Consider the following 18,900-nt stretch of genomic DNA (forward strand, 5'->3'; position numbering starts at 1 on the left):
CAATTGCTACAAATATACCTGTGATACTTAAGACTGGTTTTGTTCTCCAGGGTCACATTTATTGATATAATAATATATATCATTAGCTATCAGAAAATCGGTCAATATGTACACATAATCATGGTAGTACTATGGTATTTTTTTTGTACTGTTCTCAGGTGCCAAACCCAAGATCATTCTGTACTGGCATCTTGACTCTTTTGCTGCCCTGACCTCTGACCTCCGACCTCCAGCAGGTCTCAGATCAAAGGAATAAAACACAGTCAGTTAATCAATAACACACTTGATCTGGTCTGGGGTTATATAGTGAATCAAGTGTTGTCTGAAGTTGTGCTGGGCTGTTAATTGAATTTTACTTTCAGTTATGGTTTAAGAATGAATGATAATTAGACAGTGATGCCTGCATATAAATTCAGCAAAAAATGTATGTATGTATGTAATTGATTTATTTAATTTTGACTTAATGTTTTGGAAATGGACTCTTTAAATTGAATATAAATTAATATTTTTTTAATAATGAAATTGTGTGTGAAATTTTTCAGTTGAAATATTCACAACATAAATATACAACCATGTTGAATTTCAGCCTCTAAAAATGCACACTCTAAAAATACATTGCATTAAAATTACTGCAGTGCTTTTTTTCTATTTTTTTTTTGCAAGTGCACTTTTTTCAGTGACATTTATCATGCTTTACTTTCGTAAGAGCTGTGTTATAAAGTTCAAATGCACTGAAAAAAGAGCAGCTTTTTAAAATTCAGTAGGCGTGTGATGTTTCCAAAGTAAATGAGTACTGGTGTTAAATAATCGTGATCTCAGTACTGACTTAAATAAGTGTGCCAACAGCAGCAGCAGTAGTGTTAGGGTGTGTCTGTAATCATTCTATAACTCCAGCTCGAGCGTCTGGCGGCATTAATAACACAATGCACGATATTCCACGCAGATGAAGATGAACTGAGATGAATGAGGGAAACTCTTGTGTTGTGCAGCTGACACGTTTGAGGAAGTGAGTGTTGAAAGTGCTTAGAAAGAGCTAAAAGCAGCGCGGACAGGAAACGCATCCTCAGCTCAAAGATGAGCTGAAATAGGAAGTGGAGTTTTCTAGTGAAGATACCTGAGGTTGTGTGTCAGCCACCGAAACGCGCGGCTCAGCCCAACTGAAATTGTTCATCTCACCGATGCGTTCATTTAGGGTCAGCGTTGATGTGCTGTGGCCTCACGCTGTGTATGTACGCATACTATACATACTTCTCTCCTCGCACTGCTCACACTATACTACTACATACTACACTACTCACACTATACTATTACACACTACACTACTCATACTGTACACTACACTACTACACACTCATACTGTACACACTATGCTACGACATACTTCACTCCTCGCACTGCTCACACTATACTACTACATACTACACTACTCACAGTGCTCACACTATACTACTACACACTACACTGCTTATACTACACACACTACTCACACTATACTACTACTACACACTACTCATGGTGCTCACACTACTCACACCATACTATTACACACTACAGTACTCATACTGTACACACTATACTCCTGCACACTACACATACTATAAAAACTACTCACACCGCTCACACTGTAAACATCACAAAAACTTTACACACTGTACTACACACAATACTCATGCTGCTCAGATTACACATTCTACACAAACTTAGCATACTATACTGCTCACACTACATGTACTACACTTACTACCCATACTACTATACTACTCACACTACATATATTACTCAAACTATAATTCACCTACTACACACTACTCAAACTATACACTATACTTCTCACACTGCTTAACTAAGCATACAACACTCACTGTACTACAAACACAGCTCACACTATACATACCAATTCTACACATACTACTCAGACTTCTCATACAATGCATACTATACTGCTTACTCCTCACACTACACATAGTATACATAGTAATACTACCGCTAATCCTAATACTACTCAAACTACTCGCACTGCTTGCACTACACATACTCATACTGCTATTCTAATACTACACATTATACTCTGACTACTCACACAGCTTACACCACACATACTGATACTACTATACTAATACTACACATAGTACTCAGACTACTCCCGCTGCTTACACTACACATGACGATACTGCTATACTAATTCTACACAATCTACCTGGACTACTCCCACTGCTTACACTACACATACTGACACTATAATACTAATACTACACATAATACTCAAACTACTCCCAGTACACATTCTACTTATTATACTACTTTCACTATGCATACTCCTGCACTGTTACTACTAATACTATACTACTCGCTCTGCACAAATTACTCATACTATACTTCAGTATGTACTATACTCTTTCTACACATCCTACTCATGCTATTCTTCAGTATGTTCTCTGTACCACCTACTACATCTGCTGTACGAAGCAGAACAACAGAGCACACTGCATGAGATGCTGTATCCCACAGTGCAGTGCACTGGACTAGACCCTCCATTTCTAGCTGTTATTTTTAGCATCTCTTTCCTGAATCTCTATTCAATCAGGCTGATGAAAGTTCAGACATTTTTGCTTGAAGTAAATGTCTGTGAATACTGTACATTAAATGTGCATACTTCACAAAGTACTAGTTTAAAACTAGTCTCCAGTATACAGTGTATACTACAGCATGCATCAGTTATCTCATTGTGAACAGCCCAGACTGTGTGAATCGACCTGCGGCCTGCAACCTGCGGTTCAGTGTTTGTGGTTGAAGGTCCAGCTCAGATCTTTACTTGTGACTGTTCTGGGGTCAGTGAGCGCTCGTTTCTGCTGTGTCCTGCATCAGTCCTTCAGTCGCTATAAATCAATCCTCTCGCTTTCTCTTTCCTGCCGCAGTGTCTCTCTTCCTGTTTTCTGTGTCAGCGGTCTGCCGGCGGTGTGTGGATGGACTGTAGTTCACGTTCTGTGAGTGAGTTTGATGTGGAACAGGTTTCAGCATAAAGTTCTGCTCACTTCATGTAGGCCAAGACTCACGCTTCACGATTCAGAATCTCATGTGTTTTATGTGTTTACATGCACATCAGATTCTGTTTCAGCTCCATATTCGGATTACAGACATATTCTGAATATGATTTTTGTATAAGCACAGCATTGGGAATATGAACCTGTACACATGATTGTTGATCTGCAGATGCGTGTTTTGTTTCCTGATGTTTATTTCCCAGATGTAGGTTATACAGTATGTGCTCTATCATTAGTTTGATGTGCATGTGAATGTAGTTATTGTGAAGAGAAACCTTTCAAGCGTTTCATGTTAGTAAAGTACAAAAGTCAACAACAGTGCAAAAAAAAACAGTTTCTATATGAATAAGCAGGGAATGCAATGATAAGCACACTGGCTGTTATCAAACACTCTTCTGCTGTTCAGGAATCAGTCTCTGTCCTGCTTCCTCCTCATGAGCTCAGCGCAGCGGACAGATGAGTTTCTGATCCCTCAATAGGCGTCAGTGTGAATGTGGAAGGTCATGTGATGATGCTCATCTGTGAGTGTGTGTGTGTCACTGTGTCTCGCTCTGAATGAGTGTCAGTCTCTGAGTGTCTCTGGGAGGATAAAGGCCTTTCGTCTGTCATCCTGCAGAGTCTCGTGTAGATCAGCGCTTCTCAGCCTCATTGATCACAGCTACATCTGAAGATATTTCTGCAGTTTCTACTGTAATGACAAAGCTGACAAATTTTGACATTTTTTTTAAAGAAATTCAAACAACAAATACTGTTTTGTGGCTCTTTAATGCGTCCTGACAGATCGCTGTAGCGTCTCAGCTCAAGCGGTACATGATCTGATGATCTCTCTGATTATCTCTCTGTACTAGTTATCGCACAAAATAAACGTGAATGAACATCAGAAGGTATCTTGTTTCACCAGTGAAAGATGTCAATACACAACATTTTTCAAGTTCAAGTCCATAGACTTTAATCTACTCTCCTGTCTTTTTGGTCAGACAAAACTGCATATTTGTCGTTATGACTGGTCAGATCACCTGTTAATCAAACTCCCAGCGAAGGGTCAATTAAGCAGCCAAGATCGGGCAAAGTTTAGAAATAACTGGGACTGAAGAAATGCCTGCAGTTAATGTCATGTGCTGCACTTTTCACCGTCTCTTTAAATAGATTTTTAATGATATAAGGCCTTTGCGTCATTTGGAGCGACCACTCATCATGTGGTGCGACCAATAATAGGAATAACTGTATTAAAATAAAAATAAAACATTCATTTCTGAGGTTGAAATATAAATATGAATATGTATTTTTAATGCATGTTTTATGCAGTTTACAGGAAAAATAAGTCTGCTAACTACATTTAAGAAGGCATGTACGATATAATGTTTATGCGGCAAAGGCGGAACAAAAGAGTGCTAGTCAAAACGCGCCACTCGGACCGTTTATCCGCTCGGATCATAGTTCAAATGGCGACACGGCGCGAACTTACTAAACAGCGTCAGTGTAATATGCTTTAATTCAGTGAAGAACACAAATGACAGGAGAAACACTGTGTGCAACGATACAGTCAGAAGAATTTTCGCCCAAATTTATCATCTATGGATGAAACTATAGAAGAGCAATGGTTAATTAATTATTAAATTTCACCATATTAAAATGACGTTGCTACAATTTTCACAGATATTACTGATTTTGATAATGAACATAAATCTACATCTGCATCTGAAATGTGTATTTCTAAGAGACAAATTAATTATTATTAATTTTATCAGGTAACACAACCCTGTTTCTTGATTTGAAGCAATATTACTCATTAAAACATGCAAAACTAAGAAATTGTTTTTTATTATTAAGATATTTATTTTGTTAAGGAAAAATGACTGGAAAAAGTGTGAAGAATAAAAAAAAAACATGAAGTGTCATGTTCTGACCATAAAGAATAATTCAAAGCCACTTTTAACCGTTTGGTTTTAATAACTTTCACATTGTAGCAAAAATCTGTGTTTAAACTTGAAAAGAAATAAAAATTTGACATTTATCATCATAATTATCGATATTGAATGATATGAAAAAAATGATGGTGGTAATTTTTTGGCCATGTCGCCCAGCCCTACTGAGAACATCTAAAAAATGAATTAATTTTAATATAAATCATGGCCTCCACATGACATTGACAAGGCTATTGCCAATTTATCGAGATGGGAAAACACTGAAATCCTTTAATTTTAAATTTTAATATGAATTAATGTGTACACAACATTCTTACTGTTTGACCAATTACAGCAGATATTATTTTTTTTGTATTTTAAAATTTGCCTGTTGAAAATCAATGACCCACATATATTAAGATTTCCATTCAATCTGAAAGCATAAATCTAGGCTGTCGCTGCCGTTTTTGATGCAAAACTAACCTTTCATTCACTGACACGCTTCACTCAGCAGCGCCAAAAACCAACAGAGCATAAATTTACTTCCCGGAAACCTGCCAGAGTAAGAGCTTACTGATTTAGGGTTTGAAAATGTTGAAAATTCATGTAAAATGTAAATGAAAAAGTGAAAAAACATGAAAATGTAAATATTAGCATTGTATTTTTTAAAGTGTATTATAAAGTAATTGTATCTTAATGTAATACCCTTTTTAAAACATAATAGTATTATCACACTTTAATTAATTATTTACTAGGGCTGTCAAACAATTAATCGTGATTAAATAAAAATAAAAGTTTGTATGTAAATAAAAATTAAGATTTTGCCTAATAAATGTGTGTGTACTGTACATACATATATATATATATATATATATATATATATATATATATATATATACACTAATTAATGCATATATTAAAGAGTAATATGTTATTTATGTACAAAATATTTTTATTTATATATAATATAAATCCTATAACAAAATTAATAAACACATATACTTGTAAATATTTCTTAAATATATACATGAATACATTATATATACATAATTACACACAGTACACACACATATATTAGACTTTTATTTTGTATGTGATTAATCGTGATTAATTGTTTGCCAATTTATTGACTGTTTATTTTATTTTTTTATCATTGTATTTAATAAGTTACACTTTATGTAATAATATATAATATATATATATATATATATAAAGTAAGAAATATGATGTCTTGATTTGAGCTGTTTTAGCTCATTTTAAATCCTGTGGTGTTGAAGACGTTGCACAGACAGCGCTGTGTGTTTTCATGGTCTGTACTGTATGATATCTGTCGTGAATCGGTCTGGTTTTTGGTGCGTGTTCTCTGCTTTGATTTCTGAACGAGTGAGTGCTGGAGAGGAAGTGAAGTGAAACGGCTGTTATTTCCTCTGATGGTTTCCTGCACGTGCGCTGTAAGCGATCGCTGCTGCTCGTGCGTTTGATGAGAAAGTGAGTGTTCGTTCTCTTCCTTCCTTCCTTGTTCCTTGCCTTTAACCGTAGATCAGGCTGGTGTTCCGCTCGTCTCGTCGCTGACCGCCATTCGTTCGTGATCTGATCTGATAACGGACGTTCATCAGAACCGGACTGATCCGACCTGATGTGGTTCGGTCTCGTCTAACGCTCTAGCGGTGAGTCAACCTGCTCACTTTCCAGTACGGGACGTCCGGTCCTGAGGCGGTCGCTATGGCGACAACTGTGTTTGTAGATGTGAGTGTGTGAGTGTGACGGATGCAGTGAGTCTGTCATCACCCGTCACCTGCGCGCTGACCTTTGACCTCATCTGGAGACGTATCAGACTGATGTATGTGTGAGTGATGAGCAGGAAACGCGCTGACGGTGCACTTCCTTTCATGAAATGTCACTTGATTTTGGATGAATGAATCAAAAGTACAACCGTGCACTGAATCAAATGCGGATACGGATGAGTGTGTGCGAATATAATTTTTTAATTAATGTTTTAATCTAAAAAATAAACCTCATTTTAATTAAATTGTTATGCATTTGTGTTAAATCATAAAACATAGAATCTGTTTCATGGGGTGCTGTTATGAATGATTAAATAAGAAATGTTGAATGTATTTAATTGTTTAATCATTCCTTTTGGTTATTAAAATTGAACAAACCTATCAAAATGGAATCCAGAAAAAAATTCAACAGAAAACAAAGAATTTGGGTAAGAAAAAACACTGATTTCTTATTGCTATTGACTATTACTGATATAATTGTAAAAAAAGAAAGTAACTAAATTGTTTAAGATTTAAACTTCTATTTTTATTATTCAAATTTAATTAAACTATTAAAACATAATCCAAAAAAATTTGAATGTAAAACACAGATTTTGGGAGAAAATAAAACACATTTGATTTGCCACTGTTATTGTTACAATTTTAACAAGTGAATAAATGGTTAAAGTTTAATGAATTTATTTGACTCTACATTCTAATACATTTTACTGAAAAAATTAAAAGAGACAATACAGAATTATAAAAAATAATAATAAAACATATTTTGCAAGGCACCGTTGTTGTGAAAATGTTAATCAATTAAATAGTTGTTTTATAAATTAGACATGCTTTTTTATTGTTAAAATGTACTTGTACAGGAAATGCACTTCTTGTCATGAGATGTCACTATTGTTGTTAAAACCTTAATAAATGATTCAATTGGGAAATGTAAATGAATTTAATAGTTTAATCTTTCTTTTTGGTTGTTAAAATGGAATTAAAATGATTAAAATTGAATCCAGAAACAAGTTAGACAGAAAACAGAATTTGGGAATTAGTAAAAAACACTTACGGCACTATTATTGTTAAATTTGTAAAAAAAAAAAAAAAAAAATTAATAATAATAAAAAATGATCTTTGAATGAATTGAACTGAATTAAACCATTAAACCATTAAAATGGAATCCAGAAACAATTGAAACTGAAAACACAGAATTGGCACCATTATTGTTAAAACTGTAATAAATTGTTAAATTCTTAAAGATTTACAAATTCAATTGATTTTGTTAAATTACAATTTATTTGAACCATTTGAAACAAGAAAAATTAAAACAAAACCGAGTTTGAGAAAAAAAAGCATATCATTTGGCACTGTTATTGTTACAGTTTTAACAGATTAATAAATGGCTAATATTGTAAAAAAGTTTGGAGGTGTGACGTCACAGTGTTTGTGTTTCTCGTGTGTGTGTGTGTGTCAGTGGCGTTTAGACCGGCGTGATGACGGAAGAGCGATGTCCTCAGCTGGTGGATTATTTCGTGGTGGCGGGTCTGACGGGCGACTCGTCTCCGCTGGACGAGGAGGGTCAGCAGAGGGGCGTTCGAGCCGTGCAGCCCGTCACCGATCTGGCCGTGATCGCCCGCGGCCTCGGGGAGGACGTCCCGGAGGGATTCACCTGCATCGAGAAAACGCAAGGAGGCCATCCGGCGGAGCTGAGCGCCGGCCTGCTGAACAACCCGCACATGTTCCTGTGCTACCGGAGAGGACACGACAAACCGCCCATCGAGGAGCTCGGGTGAGACCTTTACAACAGGACATCAGATACTGACATAAAATGACGTGAATGCCAGTGCTCACTCTGTATCTGCAATAATATGCCGTGTGTTTGCGTCAGTGTTCTGTATGAGGGCAAGGATCCGGTCAGGCCAGGGTGGCAGGTGATCGAGACGACCCCGTACAGCCGTTCGGCCAGTCTGAGCTCCGGCGGCCCCGCGACCCACCGCACCTTCCTGATGTTCCGCAGAGCGCCGGACTCGCAGGCGCTGAACACGCTGGGCGTCACCGAGATCTCGCTGCTGATGCCCAGCAAGGGCGAGACGGCGCCGCACACCTACTGCAGAGTGGACAAGAACCTCAACACTGGAATGGTGATGATTCACTGAGTCACTGATTCACTCAGATGATTGAGTGTTTCTCTCATCTTTATTGATTAAGCACTGTTTGCTTTGTTTTTTGTTCATTAAGGATGCATTAAATAGATCAAAAGTGCCAGTAAAGACATATTTAAAGTTACAAGTTTTCTGTTTCAAGTAAATGCTGTTCTTTTGAACTTCTTATTCATCATTGAATCCTGAAAAATAACATGTATGATGGTTTGCACAAAAATATTGTGCAGCACAACTGTTTTTAACATTGCTAATAATCATACATGTTTGTTGAGCAGTAAATCAGAATATTAGATATAGAATGATTTCTGAAGGATCATGTGACACTGAAGACTGGAGTAATGATGCTGAAAATTCACAGAAATAAATTACAGTTTAACAGATATTCACATAGAAAACAGCTGTTTTAAATTGTAATAATATTTAACATTTTTAAACTGTATTTACTGTATATTTGATAACATAAAATAAAATAAAAATAACTAAAAACAAAATAAATTAGCAAAAAAATGCTAACAATAAGAATAAATGAAGGTAAATTAAAATGAAAAAATTAAAATAAAAAGTGACAAGTAATAATTATTAAAAAATTCAGCTTTGATCACAGCAATCAATTACATTTGAACAGCAATTTTAAATTGTAATAATATTTTACATTTTTAAACTGTATTTACTGTATATTTTTGATAAAAAAATAGGCAGAATAAAACGAAAGTAAATAAAATTAAAATAATTAAAAACTAAATAAATTGCAAAAAAATGCTAGCAAAACCATAGGAATACATTAAATTAAAATGAAAAAGAATTAACATAAAAAATGACAAGTAATGTTGCTGAAAATTGTAAATTGTATAATAATAAAAATATTGTATAATATTTTACTTTTTTAAACTGTATTTACTGTATATTTGATAACATGAAATAGACTAGCAAAATAAAATAGCAACAAAAAAATGCTAGCAAAACAATTAGAATATGTAAAATTATAATACATTGTAATGATGCTGATTATTTAGCTTTGATCACAGAAATAAATGCTTTATTTTATAGTGTATTCACATAGAAAACATTTATTTTAAGTGTATTTGACTGTATTTTTGATCAAATAAATGCAGCTTTGGTGAGCAGAAGAGACTTCTTTCATAAACATTACGAATCTCACCGACCCCAGTCGTCTGCACACTAGTGTGTGTCAGTACGCAGTGGGTTTAAATGTGTCTCAGTGTGGTAAACGAGCGCTGAGCTTGTAATTATGTTCACATCTGCTTCTCCTTCCTCTTGATACACACTTCAGAAAACACCAACAGTTGTGAACTTCCTCTTCTGCTTTATTTGTCTGTTTCTCTAACTCTCGGTTTCCTTTCTGTTGGTTTTGATTGCTTGTGTATTGTGTGTGTGTGTGTGTTCAGTGGGGTCCAGCGCTGTACCTCTGCTACAAGCGTTCAGTGGCAAAAGCAAATGCTCTGGTGTATGAGGCAGGTGAGTCTCACACACACACACTATATACTGTGTGTGCATCTGCAGTCTGTAAGCACGTGTGTGTGTGTGTGTGTTCAGGTCTGATCAGTCGGTATCCTGAGGAGGATCTGGAGTCGTTTCCACTGCCGGACTCTGTTCCGGTGTTCTGTCTGCCGATGGGTGTGGCGGTGGAGAGTTGGCCGCTCAACACCAAATACCAGCTGCCCATCTTCTCCACATTTGTCCTGACCAGCGCCTCTGGAGACAAGGTCCGTCCCACAGCTTATTCAGCATAAAACCACCTGTTTAAGATCCGTTCACATCAATAACAACTAATGATTACATTCTGTTCATTCTCATTCTCTTGACACTTTCATTTATGAAGGACGCACTCAATTGATCAAAAGTGAAAATAAAACCATTTATACAGTTGAGGTCAAAAGGTTACGTACATACACCTTTTAGAATCTGAAAAATGTTATTATTTTACCAAAATAATCATACAAAATGCATGTTATGTTTTATTTAGTACTGACCTGAATAAGATGTATAATAGAAGATGTTTACATACAGTCCACAAGAGAAAATAAATTGAATTTATATAATAACCTGATTGATTCTTAACACTGTGTTGTTTCCACGGTTGTTTATTTGTTTAGTGATTGTTCATGAGTCCATTGTTTGTCCTGAACAGTTAAACTGCTGCTGTTCTTCAGAAAAATCCTTCAGCTCCCACAAATTCTGTGTTTTTTCAGCATTTTTGTGTATATGAACCCTTTCCAACAATGACTGTATGATTTTGAGATTCATCTTTTCACACTGAGGACAACTGAGAGACTCAAACACAACTATTTCACACCTAGTTTTCACCCTCAGCTCTTAATGCATCGTTTTTCCTTCTGAAGCATCAGTGAGTGTTTGAACCTTCTGTAATAGTTGCATATGAGTCCCTCAGGGTCATTTTTATAAATTCAGCTATTATTTTCTCTTGTGGACAGTATGTAAATGTCTTTTATGTGAAGTATCTTATTCAGGTCAGTACTAAATAAACAATAACATGCATGTTGTATGATCCCTCTTATTTTGGTAAAATTAACATTTTGCAGATTCTGCAGGTTGTATGTAAACTTTTGACGTCAACTCTAAGGTTGCAAAAGATTTCTATTTGAAATAAATGCTGTCCTTTTGAACTTTCTATTCACCTGTGAACCCTGAAAAATAAAGTCGATCATGGTTTTCATCAAAGTATTGTGCATCACAGCTGTTTTTAACGTTGCTACTAGTCATAAAAGTTTGTTGAGCAGCAAATCAGTATATTAGAATGATTTCTGAAGGATCATGTGACACTGAAGACTGCAGTAATGAGTGAATGTTCAGTCGGTGTATCAGTGCTTGTAGCTGATGATTTGGTCACATGATCGCGTGTGTGATGTGACGTGCTCTCGTGTGTGTTGTTCAGGTGTACGGCGCCGCTATCCAGTTCTACGAGGCGTACCCGCGCGAGTCTCTGTCCGAGCGTCAGTGTGTGCGTCTGGGTCTGCTGAGCGTCGTGGACCGGCGGCCCATCACCAACCGCAGCGTCCAGGTCAAGAAGAGCATCTGCGTCCTCTCGCACTGGCCCTTCTTCAGCGTCTTCCAGAAGTTCCTCACCTTCATCTACAGATACTCCATCTCTGGACCGCATGTGCTGGCGCTGGAGAAGTGAGTAAACAGGAATGATCAAACCTGTATGACTGCATTTTTATTTGTTGAGACTTGTTAATTTAGTGAAAACTGCATGAACTAGATTTTTACTGCGTTTGACTTCTAACAGTAAACATTCTGAATATACGTGACATCAGTGTTGAAATGATGCTTTGCATAATTCACCTTTTTGACCATTTTAGCCATTTCAATTCCATTGCGTTTTTTATTTATTAACACTTGAGTGTCTGTAGGTTAAAATAATTCAACACAATGAATGATGAATATTAGAAAATTAGAAAATGAAAAAATGTCAACAAATGAACAGTAGTACACAAAAGATGTTTTTTTTTTTTTCAGAAATGTCTCTCCTGCCATTAAATAAAAAAATAAAAAAGGTAATTGCAACTTTTTATCTTTAAACATGACTTTTTTTGCAGTCCTGAACAAAGTCAGAAATGTCAACACTGAATTGAGTGTTATACATAAACTCAAAATTCTAACTTTTCCTCTGAATTCTGCATCTCACAATCAACTCTTTTATTCTTTTTTCTGTGGTGGAAACAAATAAAAACAATTGTGAGAATATGCAGAATTCAGAGAAAAAAGTCAGAATTTTGAGTTTATGTCTCTCAATTCAGTGTTGATATCTCACATTTCTGATTTTTTTTTCAGTACTGCAAAAAACAAAGTCACGTTTAACAAAAAAAGTTGCAATTTCCCTTTTTTATGGCAGGAGAGACATTTCTAAAAATACCTTCTTTTGTGTACTAGTGTTCGTTTGTTGACATTTAAAAAAATGTGATTTCTAAATTCAAAATATTAAATACTAAAATAAGTAAAATCTCAAAGTCAGAAGGTTTTTTTTTTGCATTTTTTGCATTATTTGCTTACTGGAAGTAAAAAATATTTAAAAATATATATATTGTTAACATTAATCAACTGGCTGATCAACATTCAGCTTTACAATCACAAAATTCATTGTGTTGAATTATTTCAACGTACAGAATAATAATTAAAGAAATGCATTTGTACACAGTTGAATTGACTGAAACGCTCAAAAATGTCAGTTGCAACTTATTATTAAGTCTTACATTTTTATTCACAGTTCCGGGTTTATATCTGACAATTCTGACTTTATCCTCATAACTGCAGGAAAAAAAGTCACAATTACTTTGTTATTTTTTATTCTGTGGCATTATTTTGTCGCTGACCTGTAAAATATCTTCTTTTGTGTTTCACTAAAGAAATAAAGTCATACAGGTTTAGAACGAGTCAATGATGACAGAATTTTTGGCAGTTTTTAGCTGAACTATAACTGTAGGAATGTATTTTCTTAATTTAAAGTCACTGTAATGTGTCATATTTGCAAGAATATTGAATGAAAAAAGGCAAAACTTGTTTTTATGTTGTTGAATTAATTATATTGAATTGAAATATTTTTTCTTCAAAATAAAACTTATTGATATAAATAATTATATAATTCTAATTATATAAATGTATAAATATTATACATTTTTAATATAAATTTAAAAAATGTAAAAAAGTATTTTTTTTATATAAAAACTGCCTTGTAATTTAAATGTTTGATTAATATAGTAATGCAGTGACTGCGTGGGGTTTATTGTAGTTTACAGCATTATTTGAGAGACATTTTTCCTTGAAAAAATATGTGTACACTGAGACGAATTGAATCGAATTGTAAAATCTGTGTAATGTGCAGTAAGAGCAGGAATGAACTGAAGTCATTATATACTGATGATGACGTCTCGTGTGCAGTAAATTCTCATGTTGAAGATTTTCTTCTGGTGATGTCAGTATGTTCTCACTCGTGAAGAGCCGCATTGGCTCGTGTTAACTGCGATCTGTCCGTGTGTCCGCAGGCACATCTCGAGCTTCATGCACAACGTCCCGTTCCCGTCTGCTCAGCGTCCCCGTATCCTGGTTCAGGTGAGCCCACGGCGGTGTTTGATCTCAGATGAGTCTCACAGTGTCTCAGCATGAGCTCGATGTGTCATTAAACCCTGACGCTTCCCCCGCAGGCGCCGGCCGCCGTGCCGCTGTAGAGACACGTGGGTAACGGGGTGATGAAACACATCATCATCCTCCTCTCTGACTGTACCGTAGACATCCAGAGCAAATCACCTCAATCAATAGTGTAGTGTTTGATATCAAACTGATTGAGTGATCGATTGATTACGGGTTAATCTGGTGCTGGTGGGAAATCAAAGCATGAGGTGGAAGCAGAAATCAATGCGAAATGAACTCAGAACGGTGTGTGTGTGTGTGTGTGTGTGTGTGAGCTGGGCAATGTATCCATTTATCTACAATATGTTAAATGTTGTTCAATACAGTATTGATATTAATGCACATTTCACCTCCTGGTGAGGAGATTCAGGTCAGTTCTGTGAATCATTTCTTTCAGAGTGTTCAGTTCAGTGATTCATTTGCATCAGTACTCAGTGTTTTAGAAAAAAAAAAAATTAACAATCTAAAAATCTTAAAGTTTTTTTTTTTTTGGCTTCTTGCTTTCAACATTTTTGAATGTACATAAGCAAATTAATTTTGCTTTTATTTTGATATATATTATTTTAGGACTACAAAAGGCCTTTAAAAACATCAAGGTCTAAATATTTTTATTTTAGTTGTTGTGATAATAATTGAAAAATTAACTAAATCAAAACTAAGAGTTAATTAAAAATAAATTAAAACCGAGAATTAAAATAGTATAACATTTTGATATTTTGTTATGTTTTAATTCAGTTGATCATGATTAGTGGATACAATTAAAAAAAAAAGATATTTAGTTAAAATAAGCAAATTAGCAAGAAAATCCATTGACTTTTTAATATTTTGTTTATTTTGATTTTTATTATTTTAGATCTACAAACTACATTTTTAAAAACATCAAGGTCTAAATAAAATGTTCAGCTGTTGTAAATTTAAAAATTAAAAAAAACGAAATTAAACTAAGAGTTAATTAAAAATTAATTAAAACCAAGAATTAAAATAGGAAAACATTTTGATATTTTTTAATGTTTTAATTTAGTTGATCATAATTAGTGGATAAAAAAAATTCTAAAATATTTTTTACTTGGAATAAGCATTAGCAAGAAAATGAATTGACTTGTTAATATTTTGTTTATTTAGATTTTTATTATTTTAGATCCACAAACTACATTTTTAAAAACATCAAGGTTTAAACAAAAATCAAGATTTTGATTTTTCCGTGTTTTAATCCAGCTGATCATGAGTACTAGATAATGATTTATAAAATATTTTTATATACAAATTAAAAACTCCCATGGATTTTTATTTATTTTTTATTTTTGTATTTATTATTTTAGGTCTTCAAATCATAGGTTTACAGAATGTCAAGGTTTACATAAAAATCACAGTTCTGAAAGTACATTTAAAATGAAAGAATTAATTAAAAATGAATATAAATTAAAATAAGAATAGAATCAGTTTGTTTATTTATTTATTTGAAGTGTTAAGCTTGTTTTCTCCTATTTTAAATCATTTAAACTCATCTTGAGGTTGTTGGTTGAGAATCACTGATCTGATAAAAATAAGATCAGTCATTTCACTGCAGATACCTACATGCTGAGACGTGTGTTGATTAACATACTGAGATTTTTGGCTGGGTTGCCCAGCCCTAGTCTGTGTGTGTGTGTGTGTGTGTGTGTGTGTGTTATGTGTGTGTGTATTAACTGTGTGTTTGTGTGTCCTCAGCTGTCTCCGTATGATAACCTGCTGCTGTGTCAGCCCGTGTCGTCTCCGCTGCCGCTCAGGTGAGTTTTAGCGCCGATGATCTGATTGGCTGCTGCTTCTGTGCTCTGTGTTCTGATTGGCTGTTGCTCTGCTCTCAGTGGTGCGAGTTTCGTGAAGCTGCTGCAGAATCTGGGTCCGGAGAACGCGTGTTCGCTGCTGCTGGCCGTCCTGACCGAACACAAGCTGCTGCTGCACTCGCTGCGGCCCGACGTGCTGACGTCCGTCAGTGAAGCGCTCGTCTCCGTGAGTCCGACACGAATCACATTCATCTCTACAGCGCTTCATACAACAGCCGCTTCACAGGACGATGATGAAACACTAAAAGACAGTAGTGTCATTATTCACGTCAGTCAGTTTAGTGTTGATTCAGGGCTGCACAGAGCTTTTCTCTTAAATCCTGCCTTAAATTTCCTGCCTAGTTGTTTACTTTATCTTCCCAACCTGGCAACCGTTCACACACTCGCTCTACATTACAGAAAAAGTGCTGATGGTCTGAAAACTACTGACAAACTGTAATTTCCTCTGGTGCTTCTGCTGTGAAGCTGCAGTTTATTTACTGAAACTTAGACTGTCCACAGGGGAAAATCATTCAGAAGTTTGAAGAACTGAAAGTTCGTGCTCTTTTTGACCAAGTTGATCATCCAGTTGAGTAATGATTTTTAAAAAATATTTTTTACTTCCAATAAGCAAATGATAAAACACTCAAATGAGCGAAATGAAAATAAAAATGACGTTTTAAATAAAAAACACAGTTGTTATTCAAATAAATGTAAAATTAAATACATCAAAATTAAACTAAGAATTAATCTAGTTGATCATGATTACTAAATAAGAGTTTTTTTTTTTTGTATTAAAATAAGCAAATTAATAAGAAACTTTCATGACTTTTTAGTATTGTTTATTTTGGTATTTATTATTTTAGGTCTAGAAATCAAATTTTCAAAAATGTGTAAAAAAAAAAAAAAAATAAATAAAAACTAATAAGTCAATAATTTATCAAATAGTAATAATTAAATAATAAATAATAAAAATAAAATTTACCAAAAAAAAAAATCCAAAATAAATTACAATTAAAATAGCATCACTGATTTAATAGAAAAATAAAAATAAGTAAATAAATAATATATAAACAAAATAAATAAAAATAAAATCAGTCATCAGTGATAATTACAATTAAACTAAAATAGTTCAAAATTACTCCAAATAGGAATATATTCAAATTAAATTTAGATATTTTTTTAATGTTTTTACTTGTCTTGTGTTATTTTAAATGATTTTAATTCATCTTGACACTCCTGGTTCAGAATCACTGATTTAATAGAAAAACAAAAATAAAAATAAAATAAAAAATATAAGAAATAAAATAAAAAAGGCAGTCAGTCATCAGTCTTAATTCAAATTAAGCTAAAAAAAAATTCAAAATTAATTAAAATAGGAATATATTCAAATTTCATTTTCAATTTTTTAAAAACGATTTAAACTTGTTTTGTGTTACTTTAAATTATTTTAATTCATCTTGAGGTTCCTGGTTCAGAATCACTGATCTAATAGAAAAAATAAAATAAAATAAACAATATAAAAATAAAATCAGTCATAGTTAAAATTAAACAAAATAATTAAAATAGAAATATATTAAAATTACATTTTAGATTTTTTTTAAATATGTTTTAAACTTGTTTTGTCTTATTTTAAAGGATTTTAATTCGTCTTGAGGCTCCTGGCTCTGAATCACTGATCTAACAGACAAAATAAAATCAGACATTTCACTGCAAATACATAAAAGTATGTAAAAAGCACTGATGATCTGAAAACACCTGGAAATGTGTAACTTTGAGCTTATCGATCGCTATTGAGATCATCTGCTCAAATAATAGTGTCATACGTCTAGTCTGTTTGCTGTAACCATATCTGCCATCAGACCGAGCACCAGTGTGAGTTCATCAGTTTTGATGCGCTGTCGGTGTGATTTCCTGTCTTCCTGTCTCTTGTGGTGGTTTCCTGCGTCAGATGGCGTTTCCTCTGCGCTGGCCCTGCCCGTATATCCCGCTGTGTCCGCTGCGGATGGCAGACGTGCTGTGCGCGCCCATGCCCTTCATCGTGGGCGTCCACTCCAGCTACTTCGACCTGTACGACCCGCCGTCTGACGTGGTGTGTGTGGATCTGGACACCAACACCATTTTCCAGTGAGTCTTCCTGTCACCTGCCACGAAAGACGTTTATAATCAACTTCCTGCTCATCTGTGAATCCTGAAAAATAGAATGTGTCATTGCTAATGATCAGAAATGTTTGTTCAGATCAGCATATTAGAATGATTTCTGAAGGATCATGTGACACTGAAGACTGGAGTAATGATGCTGAAAATTCAGCTGCGCATCACAGGAATAAATTACAGTTTAACAGATGTTCACACAGAAACACTAAAAATATTTTTGCCAGGTCTGAAGATAAGAAGCCTCTGTCCTGGAGGTCTTTGCCGAGAAAACATGGGAAGATCCTGCTGAACTCCCTGACCAACCTGCACAAAACTCTGGAGAAGAGTGAGCATCTGACGTCTCACGCACACACAAACACACACTGATGATGATGTCACTTCCTGTCCTCACGCGTCTCTCTCTCCCAGTCTATACGCCGGGTCAGGAGGAGGCCACGCTGGAGTTCCTGCTGACGGACTACGATCTGATCTACGGCCGTCAGAAGCTGCTGGAGCTGGAGATCCAGGAGGCGTTCCTGCGCTTCATGAGCTGTTTGCTGAGAGGATACAGATCCTTCCTGCTGCCCATCACACAGGCGCCGTCCGACAGAACCACAGACTGCAGCTCGCTCTTCAACCTGCAGGGTCAGTACAACACAACATTACTGCTCCTTTACACACACACACACACAAATAATATGTGACCCTGGACAACAAAACCAGTCGTGAGGGTTGATTTTGAATATGCACCTGAAAGCTGAATAAATAATGATTTGTTAGGACAGGACAATATTTGGTCGAGATACAACTATTGAAAATCTGGAATCTGAGGGTGCAAAAAATCAAAATATTGAGAAAATCACCTTTAAAGTTGTCCAGATGAAGTTCTTAGCAATGCATATTACTAATCAAAAATTATGCTT

The 18,900-nt window shown here is 35.0% G+C and overlaps 1 protein-coding gene across 3 annotated transcripts in view; it reads left to right on the forward strand.

Annotated features, from left to right (window-relative positions):
• The first annotated feature begins 6,454 nt into the window (after positions 1 to 6,454).
• The window catches only part of LOC127178158 (DENN domain-containing protein 4B), a 30,582-nt gene continuing 18,136 nt past the window's right edge, over positions 6,455 to 18,900 (forward strand). Inside the window, exons 1-12 of one of the 3 annotated variants that reach the window (XM_051130850.1) lie at positions 6,455 to 6,612; positions 8,186 to 8,500; positions 8,600 to 8,852; positions 10,280 to 10,349; positions 10,428 to 10,597; positions 11,788 to 12,029; positions 13,895 to 13,961; positions 15,747 to 15,805; positions 15,884 to 16,028; positions 17,793 to 17,968; positions 18,223 to 18,323; positions 18,407 to 18,622. In XM_051130850.1, the coding sequence (XP_050986807.1) occupies positions 8,205 to 8,500; positions 8,600 to 8,852; positions 10,280 to 10,349; positions 10,428 to 10,597; positions 11,788 to 12,029; positions 13,895 to 13,961; positions 15,747 to 15,805; positions 15,884 to 16,028; positions 17,793 to 17,968; positions 18,223 to 18,323; positions 18,407 to 18,622 (1,795 nt within the window). In that variant the 5' untranslated portion in view covers positions 6,455 to 6,612; positions 8,186 to 8,204. The remainder of the gene's footprint in view (positions 6,613 to 8,185; positions 8,501 to 8,599; positions 8,853 to 10,279; positions 10,350 to 10,427; positions 10,598 to 11,787; positions 12,030 to 13,894; positions 13,962 to 15,746; positions 15,806 to 15,883; positions 16,029 to 17,792; positions 17,969 to 18,222; positions 18,324 to 18,406; positions 18,623 to 18,900) is intronic. The other 2 variants (XM_051130852.1, XM_051130851.1) reach the window with 2 other exon arrangements.

The sequence above is a fragment of the Labeo rohita genome, chromosome 16, assembly GCF_022985175.1.
Source record: "Labeo rohita strain BAU-BD-2019 chromosome 16, IGBB_LRoh.1.0, whole genome shotgun sequence".
Taxonomy (NCBI): domain Eukaryota; kingdom Metazoa; phylum Chordata; class Actinopteri; order Cypriniformes; family Cyprinidae; genus Labeo; species Labeo rohita.